General features: G+C 41.1%; 1 protein-coding gene across 23 annotated transcripts in view; it reads right to left on the reverse strand.

Annotated features, from left to right (window-relative positions):
- The window catches only part of LOC135577160 (5'-AMP-activated protein kinase catalytic subunit alpha-1-like), a 63799-nt gene that overhangs the window by 24061 nt on the left and 14880 nt on the right, over positions 1-24858 (reverse strand). For 5 of the 23 annotated variants that reach the window (XR_010468741.1, XR_010468740.1, XM_065044967.1 and 2 more), the window contains exons 2-9: positions 20242-20370; positions 17283-17424; positions 12060-12153; positions 10982-11126; positions 6755-6842; positions 5623-5847; positions 3009-3495; positions 2467-2593 (exon numbers count right to left, since the gene is read on the reverse strand). Coding sequence is in view for 21 of the 23 variants with exons in the window: in XM_065044967.1 (XP_064901039.1) it covers positions 2467-2593; positions 3009-3495; positions 5623-5847; positions 6755-6842; positions 10982-11126; positions 12060-12153; positions 17283-17424; positions 20242-20370 (1437 nt within the window). In the remaining 2 variants the exon portion in view is untranslated. Of the gene's footprint in view, positions 1-2466; positions 2594-3008; positions 3496-5622; positions 5848-6754; positions 6843-10203; positions 10250-10981; positions 11128-12059; positions 12154-15597; positions 16616-17282; positions 17425-18615; positions 20164-20236; positions 20371-24858 lie in introns of those variants that run through there. The other 18 variants (XM_065044975.1, XM_065044978.1, XM_065044970.1 and 15 more) reach the window with 17 other exon arrangements.

The following is a 24858-nucleotide window of genomic DNA, read 5'->3' on the forward strand; positions in this document are numbered from 1 at the left end:
TACAACCACATGATGCACCCTGTAGTAGTTTTACTAGGTTTAGCCTTACTGTACCTCTTGTTAATAATCATTTTGTATATAAAACTTAGGAAGATGATTATACATTTAGAAAAACTTCATGAATGCCACTTCACATATTAGCAGGGATGCTTAACACAAAGGGAGGACTGTTAGGGAACAGACTGCCTTCGCTTATTGAATTATTTGGTATAGTGCTTCTTATAGAACTTCTTTAGAAACTGCTTATATAGAATTCACTTGGCATAAGTAAATTTGCTTAGCATAACTTCTGCAAGCTGTGAACTCTAACTTTCTGCTTAAGTAAAAAAGGCCTTAGAGTGGTTCAAGCTACTAGATAAGGGGAGCTGCATCCCTGGAGATAAGTAAAACAACAGAACAGTGTCTAAAAGAAGATGGAATAGAAGAATGTTTTGGTTTATCAAGAAGTTATTTTTCTCCAGCTGCAGGTACAAAATAGCAACTGAAGGTCAGGACTTTGATTAACAGCCCATCTGACAAAAATGAAGAGATTCAATGAAGAATGGGGAGACCCAAGACTCTAATTTTGCAATTGACCTGGAGTGACATGGGGGGGGCGGGTAGAGGCTTGGATTGTGAGGATATAATTGTCCAAGTTTTTTTTTGCTGCGGGTTCCTCTTCCCAGAGGCAGCCAGCTCTAGCTGCTCTATGCTGTACCTTGCAAATAAATTGAGAAGAATTTCTGGAATCCATGCCTGAGTCTCTGCTATGGGAAACCTAAGGAAAAGAAACTTCCCTAACACCATACCATATGACATGCTCAGCAATAAAAAGATGGGGGAAGGGGGAAGTTCGGAGTTATAGCATTTTGTCTTCCCAAGTAACCATTATGTGTGATGGAGCCCTGCTTTCCTAGAGATGGCTGAACACCCGCCTGTCAATAGCAAGTAGTGAATAAATTCTTTGGTTTGCTTTGCTTGTGTGTGCGGCTTTTGCTTTACCTGTTAAACTATCTTTATCCTAACCCACAAATTTTCTCACTTTTACTCTTCTGATTCTCTCCCCCATCCCACTGAGGGGAGGGAGAGTGAGCAGCTGAGTGGTGCTCAGTTGCCGGCTGGGGTTAAACCACAACAGTTGTATGCTTGAAGAACAAAAGCAAGAAAACTCATAGATCAAAATAAACACAGTTTAATATGGGGAAGGAGGGAAAAAAAAAAAAAGAGAAAAAAAAGTGATGCAAAGGCAACCACTCACCACCTCCTACAAGCAGACCGATGCCCTGCCAGTCTCTGAGCAATGGCTACCTTCCCCAACCCCCCATCTCCTCAGTTTTTTTTTTGCTAAGCATGACATCATATGGCATGGAATATTTCTTTGGTCACTCTGGGTCAGCTCTTCAGGTTCTGTCCCCTCCCAGCTTCTTGTTCACCTCTGGCCTACTCATTGGGTGCAGCACAGTGGTGAAAGACTAGATATTATGCAGGTAGCACTCAGCAATACCCAGAACGCTGCTATGTTATCAACACTCTTTTAGTCACAGATCAAAACCACAGCACCATAGAGCCTGCTATGAAGAAAATGAAATCCATTTCAGCCAGACCCAGTACAGCCATGTACAGCCCAAGTCAAATTTGCATGCATAGATGCCAAGCTTTATCTTCACTAGGAAAATATGTTTGCATACTTGCTTCAGATCTAAATTAATGTTTAAATTTGGGGGTGAGGTCCCAAAGGCAGTTTAGGTTAATCCAAATCTCACCTCCCACAATCCTTTCCCTTTTGCACCAGTGGTATTAGTTGTAATAAGTGATGGTCAAAATTGTTAATGTTGAACAAATCGAGTAGGATTCAATTGTATTATGCATATTGTTGTAAGCAGTAACTGCGCTTGTGCAAGTTTGATTATGTTTTGTAGAACCTTGTAGTAGTAGTTAAGCCAATGCCTGGATTGCCTGGATGGTGCCACAGATAACAGGACTCCCGGATGGTGCCACAGATAACAGAGCGCCCAGATGGTGCAACAGATAACAAAGTTCCAGAGACGGAAATTCCCAGCGTGTGAACGAGCTTATAACATATATAAGCACACACGAAAAGTTGAGTGGTGTGCCTGTTGGCGGAACTGAGCTTCCCCCAGTCATCCAGCGCTGTTTTGCCTATTTACCGCTTGCTAAATAAAATCGATTGATTGGCTCAAAATCGATTTATTGGCTCTTATTTATAACATTAGTGCTGGTGCAGACAGAAAATGGAGTAGTTCAGGAGCTGATATAGCTAAAAAGTGATTATTTAAGGGATGAAGCAGCTAACCACCTGGTCACAGGAACACTAGACGAGGAAGCAATAAAGAAACACTAATTCAGATCTAGCTTGGCTTAAACTAATAAAGGGCAACACTTCACTTCTTAACAAGTAAATTAAGACGTTAGCATTTAGAATTATTTCCCTTAAAGCTCCATGAACTTATGTAAGTCTTCACATACCATCAATGCTACGGAAGTCTAGCAAGTATGTCCTGCTGTCCACCTGATACAACTGTAGACTCATTTTGGAATATGCACTTGTCACTGGATTCTTCCTTCGAACACGCAGATAGTATGGATTTACCACCTAGTACGAAAGAGATCTGAGTTAGTAACTGGAACTGCTTGAGAAGCACTGTATATTGTTTTTCTTATTTCAACTCACTGGTATTATCAAGTGATTTAAAGCTTATCTGTCAGAGGATTTTTTTTGTGGCCAACAAACAAAAAAAATCACACAACCAACCAAAAAACACCAACCTCACTCAACACATTCCTACAGCCCCAACAGAAAGGTTAAAGACAGTAGCAAGATTTTTCCTGTCAACATCAATAGCCTCCCTCAAAACCCTTCCTGCACAGCAAGCACAAGCTGTCAGCACAGGCACATGAGATTATTTTCCAGCACAGGAGAACATTCTTTCAGACTTCTAAGCTATGTAATTACACAGCTCAAACAAAAATTTAATGTTGTCTGCTGTAAAGATCCTTTATTCTTTTACCTTCCATTCATAATCCAGTTGTTTAATTGCTCGACAAACTTCAGCCATTATATCATTAGGTCGACTCTGACTCCGTATTCCTAAGTGCCACTTTGCTCTTCTTACACCTTGGTGTTTTGACTTCTGTGGATTCAGCTCATCAAGAGTATGGCGGGGAAGTGGTGCTTCAGCTACTAAGAATGGCACTCTTTCAGGATGAGGGCGAGACAGATTGTGATCATCAAGAAAAGAATCCGGTGGGCTTGTAGCCAAGTAGAAGTCTTTGGCCTCATTCATTATTCTTCTATTATCTATAATGAGGTGATAAGCAACCACTAAAGGGTCCTGATGATTTTGGCTGTATAGACAACTTAGCACTTCCTCTTCAATGCATTCAAACTTCTCACACACTTCTTTTAAGGCTTCATCATCAATCATGGTAGAACTATATGTTGGGTCTTCAGGAAACAAGTATTTGGGAAGGTCCTGCTTAAACCATTCATGTTCCCTAGATTTAAAACCAAAGTCTGAGTATATGTATGTAAAGCAAGCCTTTTTAGTTTAAAAATATTTAAAAAATAAAATTCTTAGTCTGTACAAAAAACCCCACAGTTGTCAGTTCAAGTCCCCTTCTGTGCAGCACAAAAATGCATAATGGAAAGTTATCACCTCCTTCACAAGACTTTTTGCTAGACACTTTGCAGGAGACTGAAAAAAACCCTTTCCTGTAAGGATTTTAACTACCTGATCTCCAAAAAAAATATTTGTATAACTCATCAACCAGCTTTTTATATAAATGATTGATTTGTTTTTTTTTTTTTTTTCCCAGCCACTGTCTTAGTTTTGAGATATTTTAAACTGAAATTTGTAATGTTACTCACTCGAGTTATCCCTCCCCAAGTACATATATAACAATACATAGCAAATTGAAGAAATCTTGATACTGAATAGTTTCTTTGGCAGATATTTGGACAAGGATTTTTGAAGTCACACCCTCCCCACCCCTAATAAGCTGCCCATAATTTTTTCATTCAGAAAAACCCCTTCTGTCTCTTTAAGACTTAAAGAGTTGAGGGAAGGCTATGGAAGAATCAATCTGTACCTCTTTACTACTGTATCCATGGGCTAGTATTCATAAGAGGGAAAAGGAAATATACAGAAAGAAGCAAATACTTAAGTTGCCCAATCATACAGAAAAAAAAAAAAATGTTTTATGTACCTAGAGTAAGCTGCTTAACTAGCCAAAGGATATAGCATGACAGTTTAAAAAAGTATCCTAGTCTACAGCATAAAGACCTGCTACATATTTAAGAGCAGTTATATGGATCAAGCTCTAGTCAGTATGAGCCTGAGAACATGCCTCAGCACAAATGTGCTGAGCAAAATGCACTTTCAATCATAAGCAAGCAGTTAATTTTGAAGCAGAAAAAGCTTTTCCTATATGACTACAAAGCACAGCTCTAGCTGAATAACTGGGTCAAGAGGAGTATTTTGTTATTATTCATTGCAGTGGGCCTTCTTTCCTTGCCCTTCCTCCCCCTAGAAAAATTAAGGTATTTAATTAAACTCAAGAGTTTGTCCTTTAAACTGAGATGACATGTCTCATGGCTAAGAGGACAAAATTGATTAGAATTCAAAATCCATCCATGCTCTGTAGTCAACATTTTGCAACATCTTTTTCATATAATTTATCTTCTGGATTTGTTTAACATGACTTAGATGAGTGGACAGGAACTTAGCTTAAGTTTTACAATGTTTAGTTCTCACAGTGCTTTGATTTCTGCAAGATAGTACTTCCCATTGTAATAAAGTAGCAAGGGATACATGTACCACAGTTTTTGTTCTACGGAAAGAACATGAACATTGCCAGCTTCCTAACTTCCAACCCTAAAAGAGGAAGCATTTTCACAAAGGTAGTATTTCAGAGCTCTGTCCTTGGATCTTCTTACAAAGGAAACAGAAAAAACTAAGCTAGTGCATGAAGGACAGCTTTATCAGCTACCATTTTTTATTTATTTATTCTACCCACTGTGCACTTGTCAAAAAGGTCACCCTCTTGGAATGTGGAGCCCATTATGGCTATCTGTAGCTACAAGCTTTAACTTTTCAGTATTCTATTTAGTAAATGTCACTCATACACAGGTTCATGCTAGAATAGAAAGTGCCATCTCACACATGAAATATTCAGCCTTAACAGATGATTTTTCAGAGTCAGCAGAAATATGAATAAAAGTGGTAGTTATCAGGTTAAATATTCATACCTTCCCCTCAGCCATTTACAGTACAGAATAGTGGTTCTTAACAGCAAATAATTTTCTTGCCCAGAGAGGTCAATACAGCACAGTTTTTGCAAACCATTCTGCAAGTAAACAGGTTTGCTTTAGCAGTCTTAAATCTAGAGTTTCTCAGAATTTCTATGTAACATATATATTTGTTTTACTATGACCTATAATAGATACTTCATTGGTCACTGGAGATCAGAGTCAGAGCTAAAGCCAAAACAACCACAAGTTGAACTTTTCCATCTCAGACTATAAAGCAGGGACAAGCTATCAGAATGATTTATTTGTTCTGCATATTTTCACTGAGATTACCATTCCAGTGTCCTGTGATCAGACATCAGTTAATGTTTTACCTAATGTTTCTGATTGTTGCTCTCTTCATTGGATCTACTTGCAGCATGTGTTTTAGAAGACTGATTACAGATGGATTCAGGTACTGAGGGGTATAAAAGATACCATCACATATCTTCTTAAAAAGGGTTGGCACGTGATCATCATCAAATGGAAGTGTTCCACATAACAAAGCATAGAGAATAACCCCACTGCTCCAAATATCTACTTCTGGACCTGCATATAATCTGTGAAAGAGTTAACTATTAGCAATTTGTGCTTAATACAGTTAAACTTTTTTTTTTTTTTTTTCTACTTTCTTACATTGTATCACATTAATTAAGAGTGTGTGAACTTGGGACAATTAATCTGCAGTTACTACACCATTTCAGTGCTACACCTCCCTTGAACTCTAGCATCCTTCCCCTTCAAATATGTATCAAAAGCTAAGGCACAAGTACTTACTTTTCCTCTCTGTTATATAAAAATAATTCACAGATACAATTTATGACAATGGTAAACTGAAAGAAACTTTCACCTACTACCAAGAAAGCCTATGTTATACATAGTTATCCCTGTTTGAATGAAATCTATGCAGTTACCTAGCCTCCAAATTTTGGAGGCTGAGAAGTTTAAGACAAGTCCATATAGCAGAATTTGTTACATCTTCTATGCTACTACCTGAATAAAACATACATTTGGCCTCCAATCAACAAGAGATATTAAGGTGGGTAACTGAAAGCAGCAGATTTGACAATCACAGAGTCAAAATGAAAAAAAAGTTACCTTCAGACTGAATACCTGTTCTGCAATCTGCAACACTACTCACTGCTACTCAGCTTTACAGTAGATTGCCTGTATTTCTATCTATACCTCTACTTCCAAGATCTGCGCTGTGAGATTTTAAAATCTATTCAGGCATACTGCACAAACTGGATTTGGGACATGAAAAATCACCTCCACCTTACAGGAACTATTCAAAGCTAGTTCATCAAACCCTTAAATACTTATGAGAAATTATCAAGGCAATTAAGAGTTCAGCCCACAGTTCCTCAGCATCAAGTTTGTCAATTACACTAGTTTTGTAGCCTTTAGAATTAAGCAGCAAAATGACCGAAGTACATGCACGCATGCATCCAATAGAAAAAAACCTACCTTCCCGAAATTACTTCCGGTGCAGCATAGTTAGGGGAACCACAGCTTGTTCTTAAAAATTCTCCATCTGACATCATATTTGATAGACCTGAAAGTATATAAGAGTAACTACTAAAGATTCAGAAAGCAAAAGGATTTCACACTGCATATACCACCTAGAACAAACCACTAGTAATTCAAATTAGAAAGTTAAATAATTTGTCTCAGTAAGGAAGCAACATGGTCTGGAATTACTGGAATTTTTATATGAAAATGCAACATGATCCTGCATTTATTAGGTTGGTGCACAAGCAATAGCAGTTTTGGACTATGAATTTTAAATCATTATAACTAGGCTCAAACACATCTTTATTAATCAAACTAGGAACCATTACAATCAACACAGTTTTGCCAATGAGAAACAAGTTTGGTTATTCCTGTAGAGTAAAAATACATACTTCGGGATTTTACGAACTCTTGGAAAGCAACTTCTGCAACCTGCTGGTTGTGGAAGCATTTTCCCTGCAAAAAGTTGTCGGGATGTTTGAAGAAGTGGTAGTCAGCTGGTGAAAGATCAGGTGAATATGGCTGATGAGGCAAAACTTCGTAGCCCAATTTGTTCAACTTTTGAAGCATTGGTTGAGCAATGTGTGGTCGGGCGTTGTTGTGGAGAAGAATTGGGGCCTTTTTGTTGCCCAATGCCAACTGGTCAACAAGCCTTTTCAAGCAATTGCTAGGGGAAATCCCATGGGCAAGACTGCTTGAAGGAAAAGGGGCCCAAGATAGCTGGATTGCATTCAGAGATTGCTTCTTCCACGCTCAGGATCAGAGCATCCCCACACGAAGGAAGTCAAGGAAGGGAGCCAGGAGGCCTGCGTGGTTGAATAGGGATCTGTTGGGTATGCTCAAGCAGAAGAGGAGAGTTTACAGGTCATGGAAGCAGGGGCTGGCCACTTGGGAAGAATAGGCCCATTGATGAATGGGGTGGGTGCCCTGGTGGCAGAAGATACAGAGAAGGCAGAATTACTGAATGCCTTCTTTGTCTCTGTCTACTCTGCTGGAGGCTGTCCTGGGGAGCCCTGTACCCCTGAGACCCCGGATGAAGCCAGGTCAATGGAGGAGTTTGCTTTAGTCGATGAGGACTGGGTTAGGGAGCAATTAAATAGTCTGGACATCCATAAATCCATGGGATGTTGCAAGTTGTCTCAGCTGCATTACGACCCATTTTGAACTTTAATAAGAAAATTTCTCAAAATTGCTTCTTGTATAACATAATTTCCATAGTCTAAAATAAATCTAAAACAAACAGCAAGTAATAAGTCAGTAGCTGTGGCAGACGCACTCGATCCCCCCCAGCCAAACCCCCAGCAGTTTGGTCTAGGCTCCAGAGGAGGGAAGGGTCTGAGCCATAGCGAGGCCAAGAAGTCCTTCCAGGAGACCCACAAGGAAGCAGAATGGCACACTGAACGTCGGTAACTTGTGAGCGCAGGGAGTCTCGTGCATACTTTTCCTACTGTATGCACTTTGACTACGAATCAACCACTTCATTCTACAAATACAACAGCCTGGATGAGCCCACTTTGAGCTCACCCTGCTAAATAAGTGAGCTGTATGACAATGGTTTTACTACTCAGAGGTCAGTGGATGAGCCCAATTCAAGTTCAATATTCATCATTTAGCTTAAGTAGATGCACACCAAATGTAATGGATTATTTAGAGATATAAGGTTGCATGATTTTTAACGTACTCTTTGATTCATGTTACTTGGTAAGCTGGATTTGCTAAAATTTTAAGCTGTAAAGTTCTGCTCATATTTACCAAAAGCAACTACAAACTACACTGAACACTTGCAAGATAAGGCCTATTTTGCACTTTGCTGAGAAGAAAGGATTTATTCAGACAAAACAGTACCCGCAAGGCTACGGACAATAAACAATGTCTACAACTGAACAAAACAAAGGCCCACATGGAATCAGGGAAAAAGATCCAATGAGAAGCAAGAAGACCTCAAAGTGAAATATTGCTATTGGATTGAATCATGGTGTGAATGGTTTGTAAAGATATAAAAGTCTATGGTTTTCTATGCTCGGGTTGGGCCTCTGCACAGGTAACCAGCTTGAGCCAGCCCTTCTGCTATTGTACTCGGTTAAATTTTTTTTTCTGAGAATTTTGTCTCCTGAAAGTCTGCTCTGCATACAGTTATCAGGCCTCGCCTGAAAGTTTGTTGCTGGAGTTCTAAAACACAGACTCCAGAGCTAACAGTTATCAGGGAGAGAAGAATCCTGAAAGTTTGCACCGTGACAGATACAGGCCTCGCCTGAAAGAAGGTAAGCAGCATTTGGCTTGGCATATTCCACCCATGCAGTAAATAATAGAGTGAACCCACCACCGAACTCTTTTAAGTCGCGCTTCGCTTTAAGAAATCTAAACATTGTTCTGCAGCAAGCAGAACCCTAAATTACTCCCCCACGACAGTAGTAAAAAAACATAAAACAAGAAAAGTGCATTAAAATTATGTATAACAGAACCACATTTATTTAAGACTGTATTCCAATATCAAACTGCAGATTTCAACAATGCAAAAAGCGTGATTACTTTTGCACCAACCTAATAGTTTACCAGAAATGTAACATCAATCCATTATTGCACACAACCTAGGAATGTTTGAAAATATATTTAAGAAAAAAAAAAACAAAACAGTCCATTTTGGATTACACAGGCATGATAGAGAACAAAATTGCTCTAAGGGAGAGAACACCATAGCAATATAGGATTTGGGTCATTAACAAGAAAGTGTCTTAAAAACCACATTTGCTTCTAAATGCTGAAGTGGAAGATGCTACCACAGAACTGCCTAAAATTCTCTAAGAGGTTACACAGAATAAGGGAACTGAGGAGTGTACACAGCTTTGCCACAATTTAGACACCTACACTGCTTCAACTGGTTCCTGAATCACTACAGGTTAGTATAGCTTGACTTTTAGATTCTGTTAGTGATTAAAGTGTACTTTAGAACTAGGCCATCTTCATTCACCAGCCCTCAGCATACCCTATGATCAGTGAAGAATTACCACTTCTAGAATAGCTGTGGAAATGATCATCTAGTTTCCTCAGTGGAGGCTGCATAATCAAGATTATCACAGAGAACTCAGTCTCAGAAGGAATTATGCCCTTTGGAGGGGGAGAATATAAAAGAACACAGCTTGGCTAGCTTTCATACTCTAATATACAAAAGCTTTTATTAAGTTATTGTTTAATAAGCTTGCCACGATTAACTGAGTGCCACAGCTTTTCTGATACTTGAGTTACAGGATGATATTGTATAAGTTACTGTACTCCATTTCTTTACCAGATAAGCCACTTCACCCAAAGCATTTTCTATTTCTACACTTGAGAAATCACTATGAATCCTAGCACCCACATACTTGAACACAATACTTTTAAGATATACTTAAAATACTCAGCATTACCTAGCATCTTTTGGAGATTTCCAAGGGCAGGTGTTATCTATTATGCCTACAAGAGATATATAGGGATAATGTAGCAGTATGGATGTAGCATACCTTACTATGCTTATATGGTCAGGTTTCCAGATTCAGATAGTTCAAAGAACTAGCTACCAGTCTTCTCAGCAGCTGTGTTAAACAGCTAATATAAACAATTAAGCTTTCTGATAAGTTAGGCAGCTATATAGCAAAAAGCACAGGAGTATGCAAGATTAACTGTTATTATTTTAACTTTTATGCTTTAGTTACATTTTTTCAATCACATCTTTACAGTTTTTAAAGTGAATTTAGAGTAGTTTCATAGGAGGAGTAGTGCATTACAAGAGCAATGTGGTTCTTAAATATTATGAACTGCCCTTTCACTGTACTTCCAAGAGAGCTAAGCATCTGCATTTTACAGATGGAGAAACAGGCAATAAGAGAGTCAATTTTGAAGTGGCAAGGTGGGGAACTAAGTCTAGCATTTCAGAGAAAATATTAAGCAAAACCAAACAACGCAGTTCACAATTTCACCCAGTCACAGAAAATACCCAACTTGAAGAGAAAGCTTTAGAGGAAAACAAATTCTACACATGTGCAAGAACACCATTTTCCTTTATATTCATACTCTTTAAGTTTTCTTGTATTATGTCTCACCACTACAATATTCAAGTATACGCATTTTATTAAATATTTCCCATAGCAATTAGCAGGATCTAAATAATACCAGAAATGTGATCAGATATAAAATAGCAATACTTACCAAAGTCAGCTATCTTGGCATTCATGTGTGCATCAAGCAGCACATTTTCAGGCTTCAGATCTCTGTGTACTACCATATGCCTGTGACAGTAATCCACACCAGAAAGTATTTGCTGGAACAAACGTCTACTTTCCTTCTCATCAAGCTAAGATAAACAAAGGTTTTAAACAATTTTGAGACAGTGGAAGATAACTTGGTTTTCCTCTATATGAATTAAGGAAATTTTCCCATGATCTAAAGTTAACATTCATAGTTTTGATACTTTATACAGCAGCTGATCAGAACTTGTAGCAGAAAGCTTCATAATTCTAAAATGACTAAACCAAAACAATATCCACCAACTTATGAGTCACTGAAATTTCTCAGTCACTTTTGAAATGGGTTAGGCAGATGTTACATACTCAGTAATTAGAAATATTAGCACCCAAACATTAATTTTGTCTAATTAGAATATCAATGAACTTTGATATTTAAGCACAGTGTAAGATTTAAGTTGACAAAAGCTGATGACACTCAGTACAGAAGTGATACATTTTAGATGCTACTTATGCTCCCATTCACAGCTAGCCCCAAACAGCAGACTTAGCTGGGCATTTCCTATAAACACACCTTAATCCATGTCAAAGTTTGCTCAGTCTAACAACTCACTAAAAGTATCCTGACTATCTGGATGATTTGTCAAAAGTGACTTTTGGACTTTCACATAAATAATTCTATTAGTAGAAAAGGGTAATAAGGGCACAAGAGTAACTTTCCAATAATAGGTTATACTGAAGAAATAGTTTTCAGCTACTCCAACTGGATACATACCCTTTCAGTTTGTACACAGTAATTGTAAATTGACATATAAGTATAATTTATTCTTCAGTAGAGTGGAAAAAATGCTACAAAGAAATACATAAAGATCTAAAACGTGTTAGCATATAACCATTTTTTGTTTCAAAACAAAATGTCATAAAGTATATCTTAACTGCTAACTGCAAAATTAATGCTGAATACATATAACCAAACTTTCATTTCACAGGAATGATGCAAAAGCAATAACAGAATGCAAGTCATTGATTTACAGAGTTCTTACCCTTCCATTTTTACAGATATAATCAAACAGTTCTCCTCCTGAAACATGTTCCATCACCATGAAAATGTCAGTTGGTGTACTGATGACCTGGTACCTGATAAGAGAAGGTATCTGTTTGTCTATGCACACAGTAAAAGAAGCTAGTTATATTTAGTTAAAACCAAAGTTGTGCAAAGAGTCAAATAAAAGGATATGTTAAAAAAATTATCAGCCAATTTACAACTACTAGAATAATATTTTTCAGAAACTATTTCCTCTACTTTCACTATGTGATGCCATCATTGCCAAGACTAGCAGGGAATTTATATTTCCCAATAGGAAGATCAGTCTTTGTACTTTCAGATAACTATTCCAATTCCAAATTATTTCTATTAAGCCATTTAACTTGGTGGGACAGATCCCATGACTGGACTGTGGCTATCGATGGTTACAGGCTGTTCAGGAGGCACAGGTGAGAAAGGAAGGGTGGAGGAGTTGCCTTCTACATCCAGAGGGACAGAGTGTGAAGAGCCGTCTCTGAAGAACAGCCAGGAGCAGCTTGAAAGATTATGGATAAGAATCAGAAATAGAGGCAACAAAGGAAACCTTATGATCAGTGCCTACTACAGGCCACCCAATCAGAAGGAAACTATCGATGAAGCCTCCTTACTCCAGCTACAGGAGGTATTGCGCTCACAAGCTCTTGTCCTGCTGAGAGACTTCAACCACCCCAACATCTGCTGGAAAAGTAGCATGGTGAGTTGTAGGCAGTCCAGGAGATTCCTGGAGTGCATTGCAGATAACTTCCTCAGACAGGTGACAGACAGCCTTACCAGGGGGTATGCGATACTGGACCTGATGGTCACCAACGCAAGTGAGCTAATCAGGGAAGGAAACATTGGAGGCAGCCTGAGCTGCAGTGATCATGCATTGTTGGAGCTCACAGTCCTGGGTCATGTGGGACAGGCAAAGAGTAAAGTCAGGATCCTGGATTTCAGAAAAGCCAACTTCCAGATCTTCAAGGAGTTAGACAACAGGAACCCCTGGGAAGCTGCACTCAGCAACAAGGGAGCGGAACACAGCTGGCAGATTTTTAAGGACACTTTCCATAGAGCACAAGAACTCTTGATCACCAGGTGTAAGAAATCGGGTAAGGAAGGCAAGAGGACAGCATGGCTAAGTCAAGATCTGCTGATCAAACTAAAGGGCAAGAAGGAAATGCACAGGCAGTGCAAGCAGGCACAGGTAACTTGGGAAGAGTATAGGGATGCCGCCCAGTTGTGTAGGGATAGGGTCAGGAAGGCCAAGGCACAGCTGGAGCTGAACTTGGCAAGGGATGCAAAGAATAACAAGGGCTTCTACAGGTATGTCAACCAAAAAAGGAAGATCAAAGAAAGTGTACCCCCACTAATGAACACAACTGGTAAACTGATAACAACGGATGAGGAGAAGGCTGAGGTACTCAACAACTTTTTTGCCTCACTCTTCTCTAGCAAGTTCTCTTCTCACATCTCTTGAGTGGATGAACTACAAGACAGTGACTGGGGGAACAAATTCCTTCCCACTGCAAGAGAAGATCGGGTTTGTGACCACCTGAGGAACCTGAACATACATAAATCTATGGGACCTGATGAGATGCATCCCGGAGTCCTGAGGGAATTGGCTGATGCAGTTGCCAAGGTGGTCTCCATGATATTTGAGAAGTCACGGCAGTCAGGTGAAGTCCATGGTGACTGGAAAAAGGGAAACATCTCACCCATTTTTAAAAAGGATAGAAAGGAGAACCCTGGGAACTATTCACCTGTCAGCCTCACATCCGTGCATGGGAAGATGATGGAACAGATCCTCCAACAAGATATGCTAAAGCACATGGAGGACAGGGAGGTGATTTGAGACAGCCAGCATGGCTTCACCAAGGGCAAGTCCTGTCTGACCAACCTCGTGACTTTCTACAATGGATTGACTACATCAGTGGACAAAGGAAGAGCTATGGATGTCATCGTGACTTCTGTAAGGCCTCTGACATGATTCCCCACAATATCCTTCTCTTTAAATTTGAGAAATATGGATTTGATGGGTGGACTGTTCAGTGGATTAGGAACTGGTTGTATTGTCACATCCAGAGGTTAGTGGTCAACGGCTCAAAGTCCAGATAGAGATCAGTGATGAGTGGTGTCTCTCTGGCATCCATATTGGGACCAGTACTGTTTAATATCTTCATCAATAACATAGACAGTGGGACTGAGCACACCCTCAGCAAATTTGCAGATGACACCAAGCTGAGTGATACAGTTGACACACTCAAGGAATGGGATACCATATAGAGGGACCTGGACAAACTCAAGAAGTGGGCCCATGCAAACCTCATGAGGTTCAACAAGGCCAAGTGCAACGTCCTGCACCTGGGTTGGGTCAACCCCTAGTGTCAATACAGGCTGGGGAATGAAGGGATTAAGAGCAGCCCTGCTGAGAAGGACTTGGGGATACTGGTAGATGAAATGCTGGACATGAGCCAGCAATGTGTGCTCACAGCCCAGAAGGCCAACCACATCCTGGATTTCATAACAAGAAGTGTGGCCAGCAGGTCAAGGGAGGTGCTTCAGCTCCTCTACTCTGCTCTGTTGAGACCCCACCTGGAGTCCTGAGTACAGGAAAGACATGGACCTGCTGGAGAGGGTCGAGAGAAGGGCCACAAAAATGATCAGATGGAACACCTCTGCTATGAGTAAAGGCTGAAATGGTGTTGTTCAGCCTGGAGAAGGCTCTGAGAAGACCTTATTGCAGGCTTTCATTATTTAAAAGGGGCCTATAAGAAAGATGGAGACAGACTCTTTAGTAAGGACTGTTATGACAGAACAAGGTATAGTGATTTTAAACTAAAAGAAAGGAGATTCAGACTAGACACGAGGAAATTTTTTACAATGATGGTGGTAAAATACTAGAACAGGTTGCCCAGAGATGTGGTAGATGCCCCATCCCTGGAAACATTCAAGCTCAGGTTGGATGGGGCTCTGAGCAACCTGATCGATTTGAAGACATCCCTGCTCATTGCAGGGGGGTTGGACTACATGAGCTTTGAAGGTCCCTTCCAACCCCACTACTCTATAATTCTGTGATGTGACACAATCTGATCTAGCTCCAGTATAAGTGCTCTTGCCAAGTGAAAGGAGGGTATAGGGATAGCACCTATCAGTTGCAGCATGGTCTTAAGAAAAGACTCTGCCAAGAAAAAAACTAAAATTCAACACCATGATTTATAGTGAAAGTCACCCACATTCTAGATAGGCCCTGTTAGATGTGCAGGTTCACTTAATAGGAAACAGAAGTTAAAAAGTCAACAGCAGTTCTAATTTATTTCCTCAGATCAGAAATAAAGGGTCTACTCTGGAACATATTTAACTATACTCTGCTGATGAACTATTGATCAAACAGATGTAAACAGGCACACTGTAAATATCGCATTTATTTTGACAAGTGGTAGAAGCTATTAGGTTGGTACACAAGCAATAGCAGTTTTGGACTGTGAATTTTAAATCATTATAACTAGGCTCAAACACACCTTTATTAATCAAAATAGGAACCATTACAATCAACATAATTTTGCCAATGAGAAATAAGTTTGTTTATTTCTGTAGAGTAAAATACGTGCTCTAGGATTTTACGAACTCTTGGAAAGCATCTTCTGCATCCTGCTGGTTGTGGAAGCATTTTCCCTGCAAAAAGTTGTCGAGATGCTTGAAGAAGGGGTAGTCAATTGGCGAGAGATCAGGTGAATATGGCGGATGAGGCAAAACTTCGTAGCCCAATTAATTCAACTTTTAAAGCATTGGTTATGTGACGTGCAGTCGGGCGTTGTTGTGGAGTAGAACTGGGCCCTTTCTGTTGACCAATGCCTGCTGCAGGCGTTGCAGTTTGCAGTGCATCTCATCGATTTGCTGAGCATCCTTCTCAGATGGAATGGTCTGCTGGGATTCTGAAAGCTGTAGTGGATCAGACCGGCAGCAGACTACCAGTGACGGTGACCTTCGGGTGCAAGTTTGGCTTTGGGAAGTGCTTTGGAGGTTCTTCTTGTCCAACCACTGAGTTGGTTGTTGCTGGTTGTCCTATAAAATCCACTTTTCATTGCACATCACAATCTGATGGAGAAATGGTTTGCTGTTGTTGCGTAGAATAAGACAACACTTCAAAATGACGATTTTTCAGATTTTCAGTCAGCTCATGAGGCATCCACTTATCAAGCTTTTTCACCTTTCCAATTTGCCTCAAATGCCGAATGTCTGTAGAGTTGTTGATGTTGAGTTCTTTGGCATCTTCTCATGTAATTTTAAGAGGATCAGCTTCGATGATTGCTCTCAATTGGTTGTTGTCAACTTCCGATGGCCGGCCACTATGCTCCTTATCTTCAAGACTCATCTCCTTTGTGAAGCATCCTGAACCATCATTGCACTGTACGTTCATTATCAGTTCTTGGGCCCAATATGTTGCTGATATTGCAAGTTTGCCGCTTTACAACCCATTTTGAACTCGAATAAGAGAATCACTCGGATTTGCTTTTTGTCTAACATTATTTCCATAGTCTAAAATAAATATAAACAGCAAGTAATAAGTCAGTAGCAAAAAGAAATAAAGAGAGAAAAGCGCATTAAAATGATGTATAGCAGAACCACATTTAAGAATGCATTCCAATATCAAATGGCAAATTTCAACAATGCAAAAACTGCAATTACTTTTGCACCAACCTAATATATGGAAGAACTCTGAAATATCAGATGACACTTAACAGACCTGCAGAGCAATATCTACATGGGGAAAACATAGGTCACTAATCAACACATCCCTCAAAACTATTTTGAGTAAAGAAAACACTATTCTTACTATGGAAATGCTCTTTACGGTCTTGTTCTTAACTTAGTTTCTAAGCAGAAACAAAGATCAAATATAACCAGAAAAAAAAAAAAAAAAAAAAAAATGGATGTTACTATAAGTATCCATCATGCAACTACCTTTGATATACCTGCCCAAAGAATTTGTAAGTAAAGATCTAAGGGAAGCTCTCTGCCCTGCAGAGATGATCAGTTTTGTGAAAATGCTTTATGGAGTACACTGAAAATGGTTGCATACTTGGAAACTGGTTACTTTCCTAACAATACACTGCTAATAGTATTGCACTTTAAACAGGTTTCAGATCAGTGAGACCAACAGATTACTGCTTAAACAGATGTGATTATAGCAAGCAAAACTTACAGCTTAATTATATGAGGATGTCTGAAGAGTTTGAGGTTCTGTATCTCCCTGCGGATTTTTCCTACAACATCGAGGCTGCGAATCTTCTGTCGATTCAGGATCTTCACTGCAACTTTATGCCCAGTTAACTCATGTTTGCCAACTGCAAGGAACAAGGAAGTATTTAGTCAGAGTTCCCAATTGCTCCATAAATACATTAATCAGACCATTTCAACTATAGCCAAGAAATACAACAGCCAAGATGTAAGCATTCCATATATGCCCATTATCATTGGGGAGGTTGAAAACCAGATGACACATTATTTCTTCTGCCCTACTCCAATTCCTCCCACAATCCTATCATTAGAAGATGAACCAGATATGTAGGAACAAACCTTAAACCTAACCCTTATAAGTCTTGCAACATGACTACATTTTTGCACTATTGCAAACAAAACATTTTGCATCCCAAAACACTGCCATCCTTTCTAATTAGGGAGACCATTTTCTTTCTTCGTACATGTCACTCCAAGCTTTTGGCTCACTTGGTAACCCAACTCAGACGTGCTCTCCCACAGCTCTTACTACAACAATGCTCTTACTGAAGACATCACTGGTAGCCTTCTCCCAAGAAGCTCATTTCAGCAATTACTCTGAATTAGGGCTGAGAGTATCTGATCAGTTCATTTGAAAAGTAACTATTTATCTGTCCTTGGAGCAGTCTGACCCTATATAAGCTCCACAATCTGTGCAGTAAACATCAGGACTTTATTACACAAAGGGGCAAAAATTATATGAAATGCACAAAATAAAATCCAGCAGTGACTATGAAAAGCAATGTAAACATGTAATCTCGTGCATTCCTCAGTTTATTTACTAGAATCATAGAATGTCCTGAGTTGGAAGGGACCCACAAGGATCATCAAGTCAAACTCCTGTCCCTGCATATGACATCCCCACAGTTCACACCGTGTGTCTGAGGGCGTTGTCCAGTCTCTTCTTGAATACTGTCAGGCTTGAAGCTGTGACTACCTCCCTGGGGAACCTGTTTCAGTGCTCCACCACCATCTGGGTGAAGAACCTTTTCCTAATGTCCAATCTAAACCTCCCCTGGCACGTCTTCCTGCCATTCCCTCAGGTTCTATTATTGGTCACCAGAGATCAGCACCTATCCTTCCTCCTCCCCTTGCAAGGAAACTGTAGGTTACAATGAGGTCTCCCATCAGTCCCCTCCAAGCTTAACAGACCAAGTGATTTTAGCCACTCCTCATCCCTTCACCAACTTTGTGGCCCTCTTCTGGACACTCTCTAGTAGCTTTATAACCTTCTTATATTGTGGTGCCCAGAACCGTACACAGTACTTCAGGTGAGGCCACACCAGTGCAGAGCAGGACAATCACCTCCCTCGACCGGCTAGTAATGTTGTGCTTGATGCACGCCAGGATGCAGTTGGCCCATGTTCAACTTGCCGTTGACCAGAACCCCAAGATCCCTCTCCGCAGAGCTGCTTTCCAGCATCTCATTCCCCAGGCTGTATGTACAGTCAAGGTTGCCGTATCCCAGGTGCAAAATCTGGCACTTGCCCTTGTTGAACTTCATTCAGTTGGTGATCGCCCACTTCTCCAATTTGCCTAGATCCTTCTGCAGGGTCTCTCTGCCTTTGAGAGTGGGCAAGTTTCATTTTTTCTATAAACAGAAGAACCTGAAAATATAAAACATTTCCTAGACATTTAACCCTCTTAAATTTGCAAGTGCTATTGTAAGTAGCCGCAACAGATTTGCTAAGAATATTTTTCTTAAACGCAACATTGGATCACAGATAAGCCACAAAAGGTATCTCTTCTACTAGAAGGCTTTGCTATCTGCATTGATTTTTGCATGCAGTGATTTAAAACTATTAATATCATAACTACATCACTTTCATCCACCACCCAGAATCCTACCTTCTGAAGACAAAGCAGATTCCAGGGATACCTACATGGTTCATCCAACAGACATCTGCTGAACACAGTACTCATTCATCTGGGTACCTCTCCTCACTTGAAAATTAACTAAGCCTCAGGTTTCAAGCTTTATTTAAATATATCCATGGGAAGCTATGATAAACAGAAGCAATTTTTTTTCTGCATTCAACAGATAATTTTGACAGGATTAGCAAACACCTATCAATCTGTAAATATCTTTCCCAACACAAGACTTTTCTGCTGCCTCTTGCCTCTATAGCAAGCTAAAAAAACAACTCAAGTAAAATGAAATTCTTAGTAGAGAGACAATGAAAAGTATCTCTGAGTGATTACTCTTACAACAAAAAGATAGCCACTGTGCAAAATAAAGCAGTTTGTCTAAACTCCTGTAGGGAAATAGTAAAGTGGATCACCCAAGACCCTGAACCATCATGATGCAGTGGTGAGATGTCTTGTACCTGAGAATATAGAAATGTTCCACCTGCAAGGTGAAAGAACTCATCTCCTCATTCAGCAAAGACAACATTAACCACAAATTCTAGACCACGGGTGTCAAACTCATTTTTACCAGGTGCCACATCAACCTTGCGGTTGCCTTCAAAGGGCCAAATGTAATTTTAGGACTGTATAAATGTAGGAGTATGCTTTTTAATCAGACCATTATTCCATTCCACAATCCCATTGGCATGAGTATCACAACTCTATGAGTTGGCACTGTGCCAAGAAAATTGAGAGGTACATCAGAGCAGCAGCAAACCAAAAAAATCTCCAAATTTACCCCTTTCTCTCGCCCCACATTGCGCGCCAATTATCTGTCCAGGTTTTGATTGTGGGGTGACAACAAAACCCTGGCAGATGTATTGTTAACCTCCTCTCCCCCCTTTGCCCCCACCCCCCCGCCAAGGACAGGCGATTGGGAGGAAAAGAAGGACAGAGAGAAGAGAGTTGGAAAAATTAACAATGTTTTACTAATGCTACTAATAAGAATAGAGAAAATAATACAAAATATACAAAACCAATCTTGAAAGTCTCAGCAACTGCAGAGCCAGCGCCTGATGTCCTGGATTGGACTCTGCAGCCAACCGGAGCTGGATTCAGTCTCTCTCTAGGCCTCAGTTCGCAGGGACGACTCACAAGGTCCTCTCCTAATGTCGGCCATAAGGAAAAGGGAAAAAAGGGACGAGGTACTCGTGATCTCTCACTTTTATATGAAGTATTCATGTGAATGGAATGTTATATTCTGTTGGTCAGTTTTTTAGTCACCTGTTTCTCCTTGCCCCTCTTGCGAGATGTTAATCCATGCTTATCAATAACCTCGCATTCCATTGCTATGTTTACCAAAACATGTATCTGGTTCTCCAGGAAAATGCAGCTAATATGAAGGCTTTAGCTGACAGGCAAATTCACTAAAAGAGAAATTTGTTTTTTTAACAAAACCAGGACAAGGTAATATGGTGTATGGAACGCCCACTTAATACCTTCCCCTCAAACTCCATCCTGAACCACTGTGGCCATAAAGCATGTTCCATTATCACTTTGAATATTCTCAGAGGTGGATAAAACACTGAACCACTCACACAACACTCACACTGTTTGGTATAACAAAGGGTCTGGCTGGCCCTTGTGGTCCCTTTTGGAATTTGCCACAATAGGAAGCACACACTGTGAACCCTCATTCCACCTTTAACAGATCTTGTGGGTGCAGCAGTCCCAGCTTCTGACAGATTTTAAGTTAATCTTTAAGAACCTTAAGGGCCTCCACATGCTGCAAGGTTCAGTCCCATTTCCTGCCATGCTTGTGTCACCACTGAAGTTATGTTTGGGATGGCAGCCATTAGGGGTGGGGTGTTACCATTCAGTTTTCAACAACTGATAGGTTAAGTGCCACCACCCATTGGACTTGCAAACTGGCCAAACCAGAGAATTATAGGGAGAATGAGTGCAGCTGATTATGTCTTTTTCAAGATCGTTAACAACCTCCATAATGCCCTGTTTTGCTGCACTCAGCAGGGGGTATTGTGGAGTACAGGTTGTTTTGGATAGAAGCAACACGGGAGCAAGCTGCAAGGTCCTAATGTAAACACCCTCTTTAGGCTGCAGCACGAAGGAGCAAACTGCAAGGTCCTAATGTGAGCACCTTCCTTGAGTTGCAGTGGCACGGGAGCGAGCTATGAAGTCCTAAAACTAGAAGCTTCTTCATTCTGTAGCAGCATGGAAGCAGACTGCCAGATCCTAATGCAAGTTGCTACCTCAGGCTGCAACAGCACAGGACGGAGTTGCAAAGTCCTAATGCGGGTAACTTCCACCCTGCAACTCCTGTATTAATAAAAGAAAAAAAGCCTTTGTCAGTGGACCATTGACAAGAACTTACCACACAGAGTGGGTGGCCTACGTCCCAACCTGTGACTTAGTTTTTTAACTTGTTTCATTCTCCCTGCAGAGGCTCAAAAGGGTCAAGTTTACCCTCCTAAAGGTGGAGGGGGCGCAGTTGCTGAACCAGTTTTCTCCTCTAGTAATTCATTCCCTCCTGGATGGTAAATTCAACTTGGGAAGGGGTTCAGGTTCTGGGAAGGGGGGGGAGGTCCAGTCCAACCAGCCATGGAATGGTTTAGGTTTCCAGGATGGTGGAGGCCATCCAGTGCAGGTCCCCTGCACCCTCCTGTCTCACACTTAACAGTGTGTCGGTCTCCATTGCAATTCACTAGGCTCAGGACCATCCCTGGGGCTGCACAGACAACAGCTTAGGGTTTCCCTACCTTGTGGACCTGTGTGCCTCTCTGTTTTAATAAGAGATCATGTCTTTTCCCTCCAATTCCACAATTTCCTTAGAACTGCTTTCATCCGAGTCTCCCCAAACTTCTCCATCCCAATCCTCCTTGGAATCCATACCTGCCATCAAGTTTTGACTTCAGGCCATGGGGGAGCGGGGCTCCCCAACTTGTGCCAGAACACTTGTGCCAGTGTGATCTCCTTTTGTTCCAATACGTGTCTGCTCTCTTTTTCTTTTCAATTCTACCTTTACACCATTTATCTTCAACTGTCTCTTAGAATTATCCTGTTCCAGTTGTAACAAGTAGTTCCGAGAAATGTTTGTTCATTAAAGCTCCTGGAGATGTTTGAGTTCTGAGAAGTGTTTGTATGCTTACTTGCTTTGTCCTGCTTGATGTATTTACCTAACGAGGAGATGTTGATTTGAGTTCTTACTTGCTTTGTTCTGCTTGATGTATTTACCTCATAAGTAACCAAAGTAAGGCGATCGAAACTGGCTACGCAGCAGTCAACCTCACATGATGCAAGGCACACCGTGAGAGCCTTCAACATGAGTGAAAAGTTACACCCGGAAGCTATGGACCAGAGATGGACTATAAGAACCAGAGAACTGAATTAGCTGTGTGCGCGTGCCGCAAGGGAGACTGAGGTCTCTAGGCCGCACCCAGCGCTGTCTTTGCTTATTGCTTGATTAGAAATAAAACTTTTGTTACTTACAAGACTAAGTCAAAATTTATTACAATTTGGTGCCGTGACTCGGATGAAGGATATTCGGCAGCGATCCTTTCTGAGGGAGGCGCCCCGCTTCTTTTTCTAGCGGCCCTTGGAGGATTTTGCCACCATCCTTCACCGACGAACCTTCTAAATTGCAATAAGCAAAGTAAACGCCGGCAGCCCCTTAAACTTTGTGCACGAAGACCCGAGTGAAGACGCAGGACGCGTGAGTATAGGCCGGATTTCCACTCGGGTTGGGGCTGGGATTCCTGGGGTACGACAACTGAGACGTCCAATTGCGGGCAAAGCGAGTGCGGACCCTCCAGTAGTGCAGTTCTCATAGCCCGCGAGGGAGTGAGTCACGAACGAGGGGAGCGCGTGTGAGTGTACCCTGGAAGATGGGACAGAAGAAAAGCAGGCCTTCTGGTCCCATGGGTGGGGAGCAAGCAAAACTCCCAGGACAGTCCATTAGGATTAATGATTAAATATTGGGATGATTACCCCTCTAGATGGGGTAAGAGTAAAATAAAAATGATACACTATTGCATGGAGGTTTGGGGTGGTAAGGAAATTTGTAAGGACCATTTGTTTTGGCCAGTATTTGGGTCCTTTGAGGATTGGATTTGCGAAGCCTTGAATTTTTATGTTAACTCAAAAGAACCATTTAGTCAAGAGGAGAGTGATTATGCACGCTTATGGATAGGGTCAGAAACTAGGATCAACTTGTATCCGTTAAAAGAAAAGGGGGATGAGAAGCACGATAAACGAAGAAATAAGCGGCATGAGGAAGAGATTCCCGTAACTCCTCCACCTTATGTGCCTCCACCACTACCCCCGGTGCCGGCCCCTAGCCCAAATGCTCCACCACTAGTACCGAACCTGGAGGAAGCGGACCCTAGTCAACCCATAGGACCCGTCACCCGTAGTAAAACTAGACAGCAGCAGTATCAGGTGACGGGACATTTATATCCGTTGTGAGAAATTGCAATGGGAGGACCACAGGCGGGAATGGGATATGTGGCGGTGCCCCTCAATTCTGGAGACGTTAGAGATTTTAAAAAGGAAATGGGGAGTCTTTTAGAAGACCCGCTGGGAGCAGCGGAGCGGGTTGACCAATTTTTAGGGCCCAACGTATACACTTGGGACGAGTTACAATCGATAATAGGAATATTGTTCATTGCAGAAGAGAGGGGAATGATCCGTAGAGCCGGTATGCGAATCTGGGATGAACAGCATCAACAGGGTCCTGCAGCCGACACTAAATGGCTGCTGCAAAGGCCCGACTGGAATAACCATGACCCATTACACAGGGGTCACATGCAAGATCTGCAGACTATATTAGTCCAGGGTATTAGAGAATTTGTACCGAGGGGGCAGAACATTGGAAAGGTGTTTAGTGAACACCAGAAAAAAGATGAAACACCCACAGAATGGCTAGAACGGCTTAGAAAGAATTTACAGCTATACTTGGGATTAGATCCCAGCACCCCTGTAGGGGAAGCGTTGTTAAAAACGCAATTTGTAGCAAAATCCTGGACGGATATTCGGAAGAAACTGGAAAAACTTGAGGATTGGCAAAATCGTGGATTAGATGAACTACTAAGGGAAGCTCAGAAAGTGTATGTCAGGAGAGAGGATGAAAAAGAGCGGAGGACTGTACGAATGATGATTGCAGCAGTCAGAGAAGGTACAGCTCAGAAATCCAAAGATCGAAGGGCAGAGTATAAGGGGCCTAGTCCTAAGATAAGACCCCTTAATAGCGAGACTACAATGGAACGGGGTGAGCTGATAGAAAATTTTTACTGTGGAAAGAAAGGGCACATTAAGTGGAACTGTAGGAAGAAAATGGCAGATGAGAAAATGTTTAAAGTGGAATAGGGGTGTCAGGGGCTCTTTTTGCTGGGGACCCAAAAAGGAGCAGAGCCCTTGATAAAATTGAAAGTGGGCCCCCAGCAGCAAGAAATTGAATTTCTTGTCGATTCCGGGGCAGAGCGATCTACCATACAAGCCTTGCCCAGGGGATGCAAAATATCCTCCGACACCATGCAAGTAATTGGGGCAAAAGGGGAGCCATTTTGTGTTCCCGTTGTAAAGGGGGTAATTATCGAAACCGACTCCAAAATAGGAGTGGGAAATTTGCTTTTAGTTCC

The sequence above is a fragment of the Columba livia genome, chromosome W (genome assembly GCF_036013475.1).
Source record: "Columba livia isolate bColLiv1 breed racing homer chromosome W, bColLiv1.pat.W.v2, whole genome shotgun sequence".
NCBI classification, from domain to species: domain Eukaryota; kingdom Metazoa; phylum Chordata; class Aves; order Columbiformes; family Columbidae; genus Columba; species Columba livia.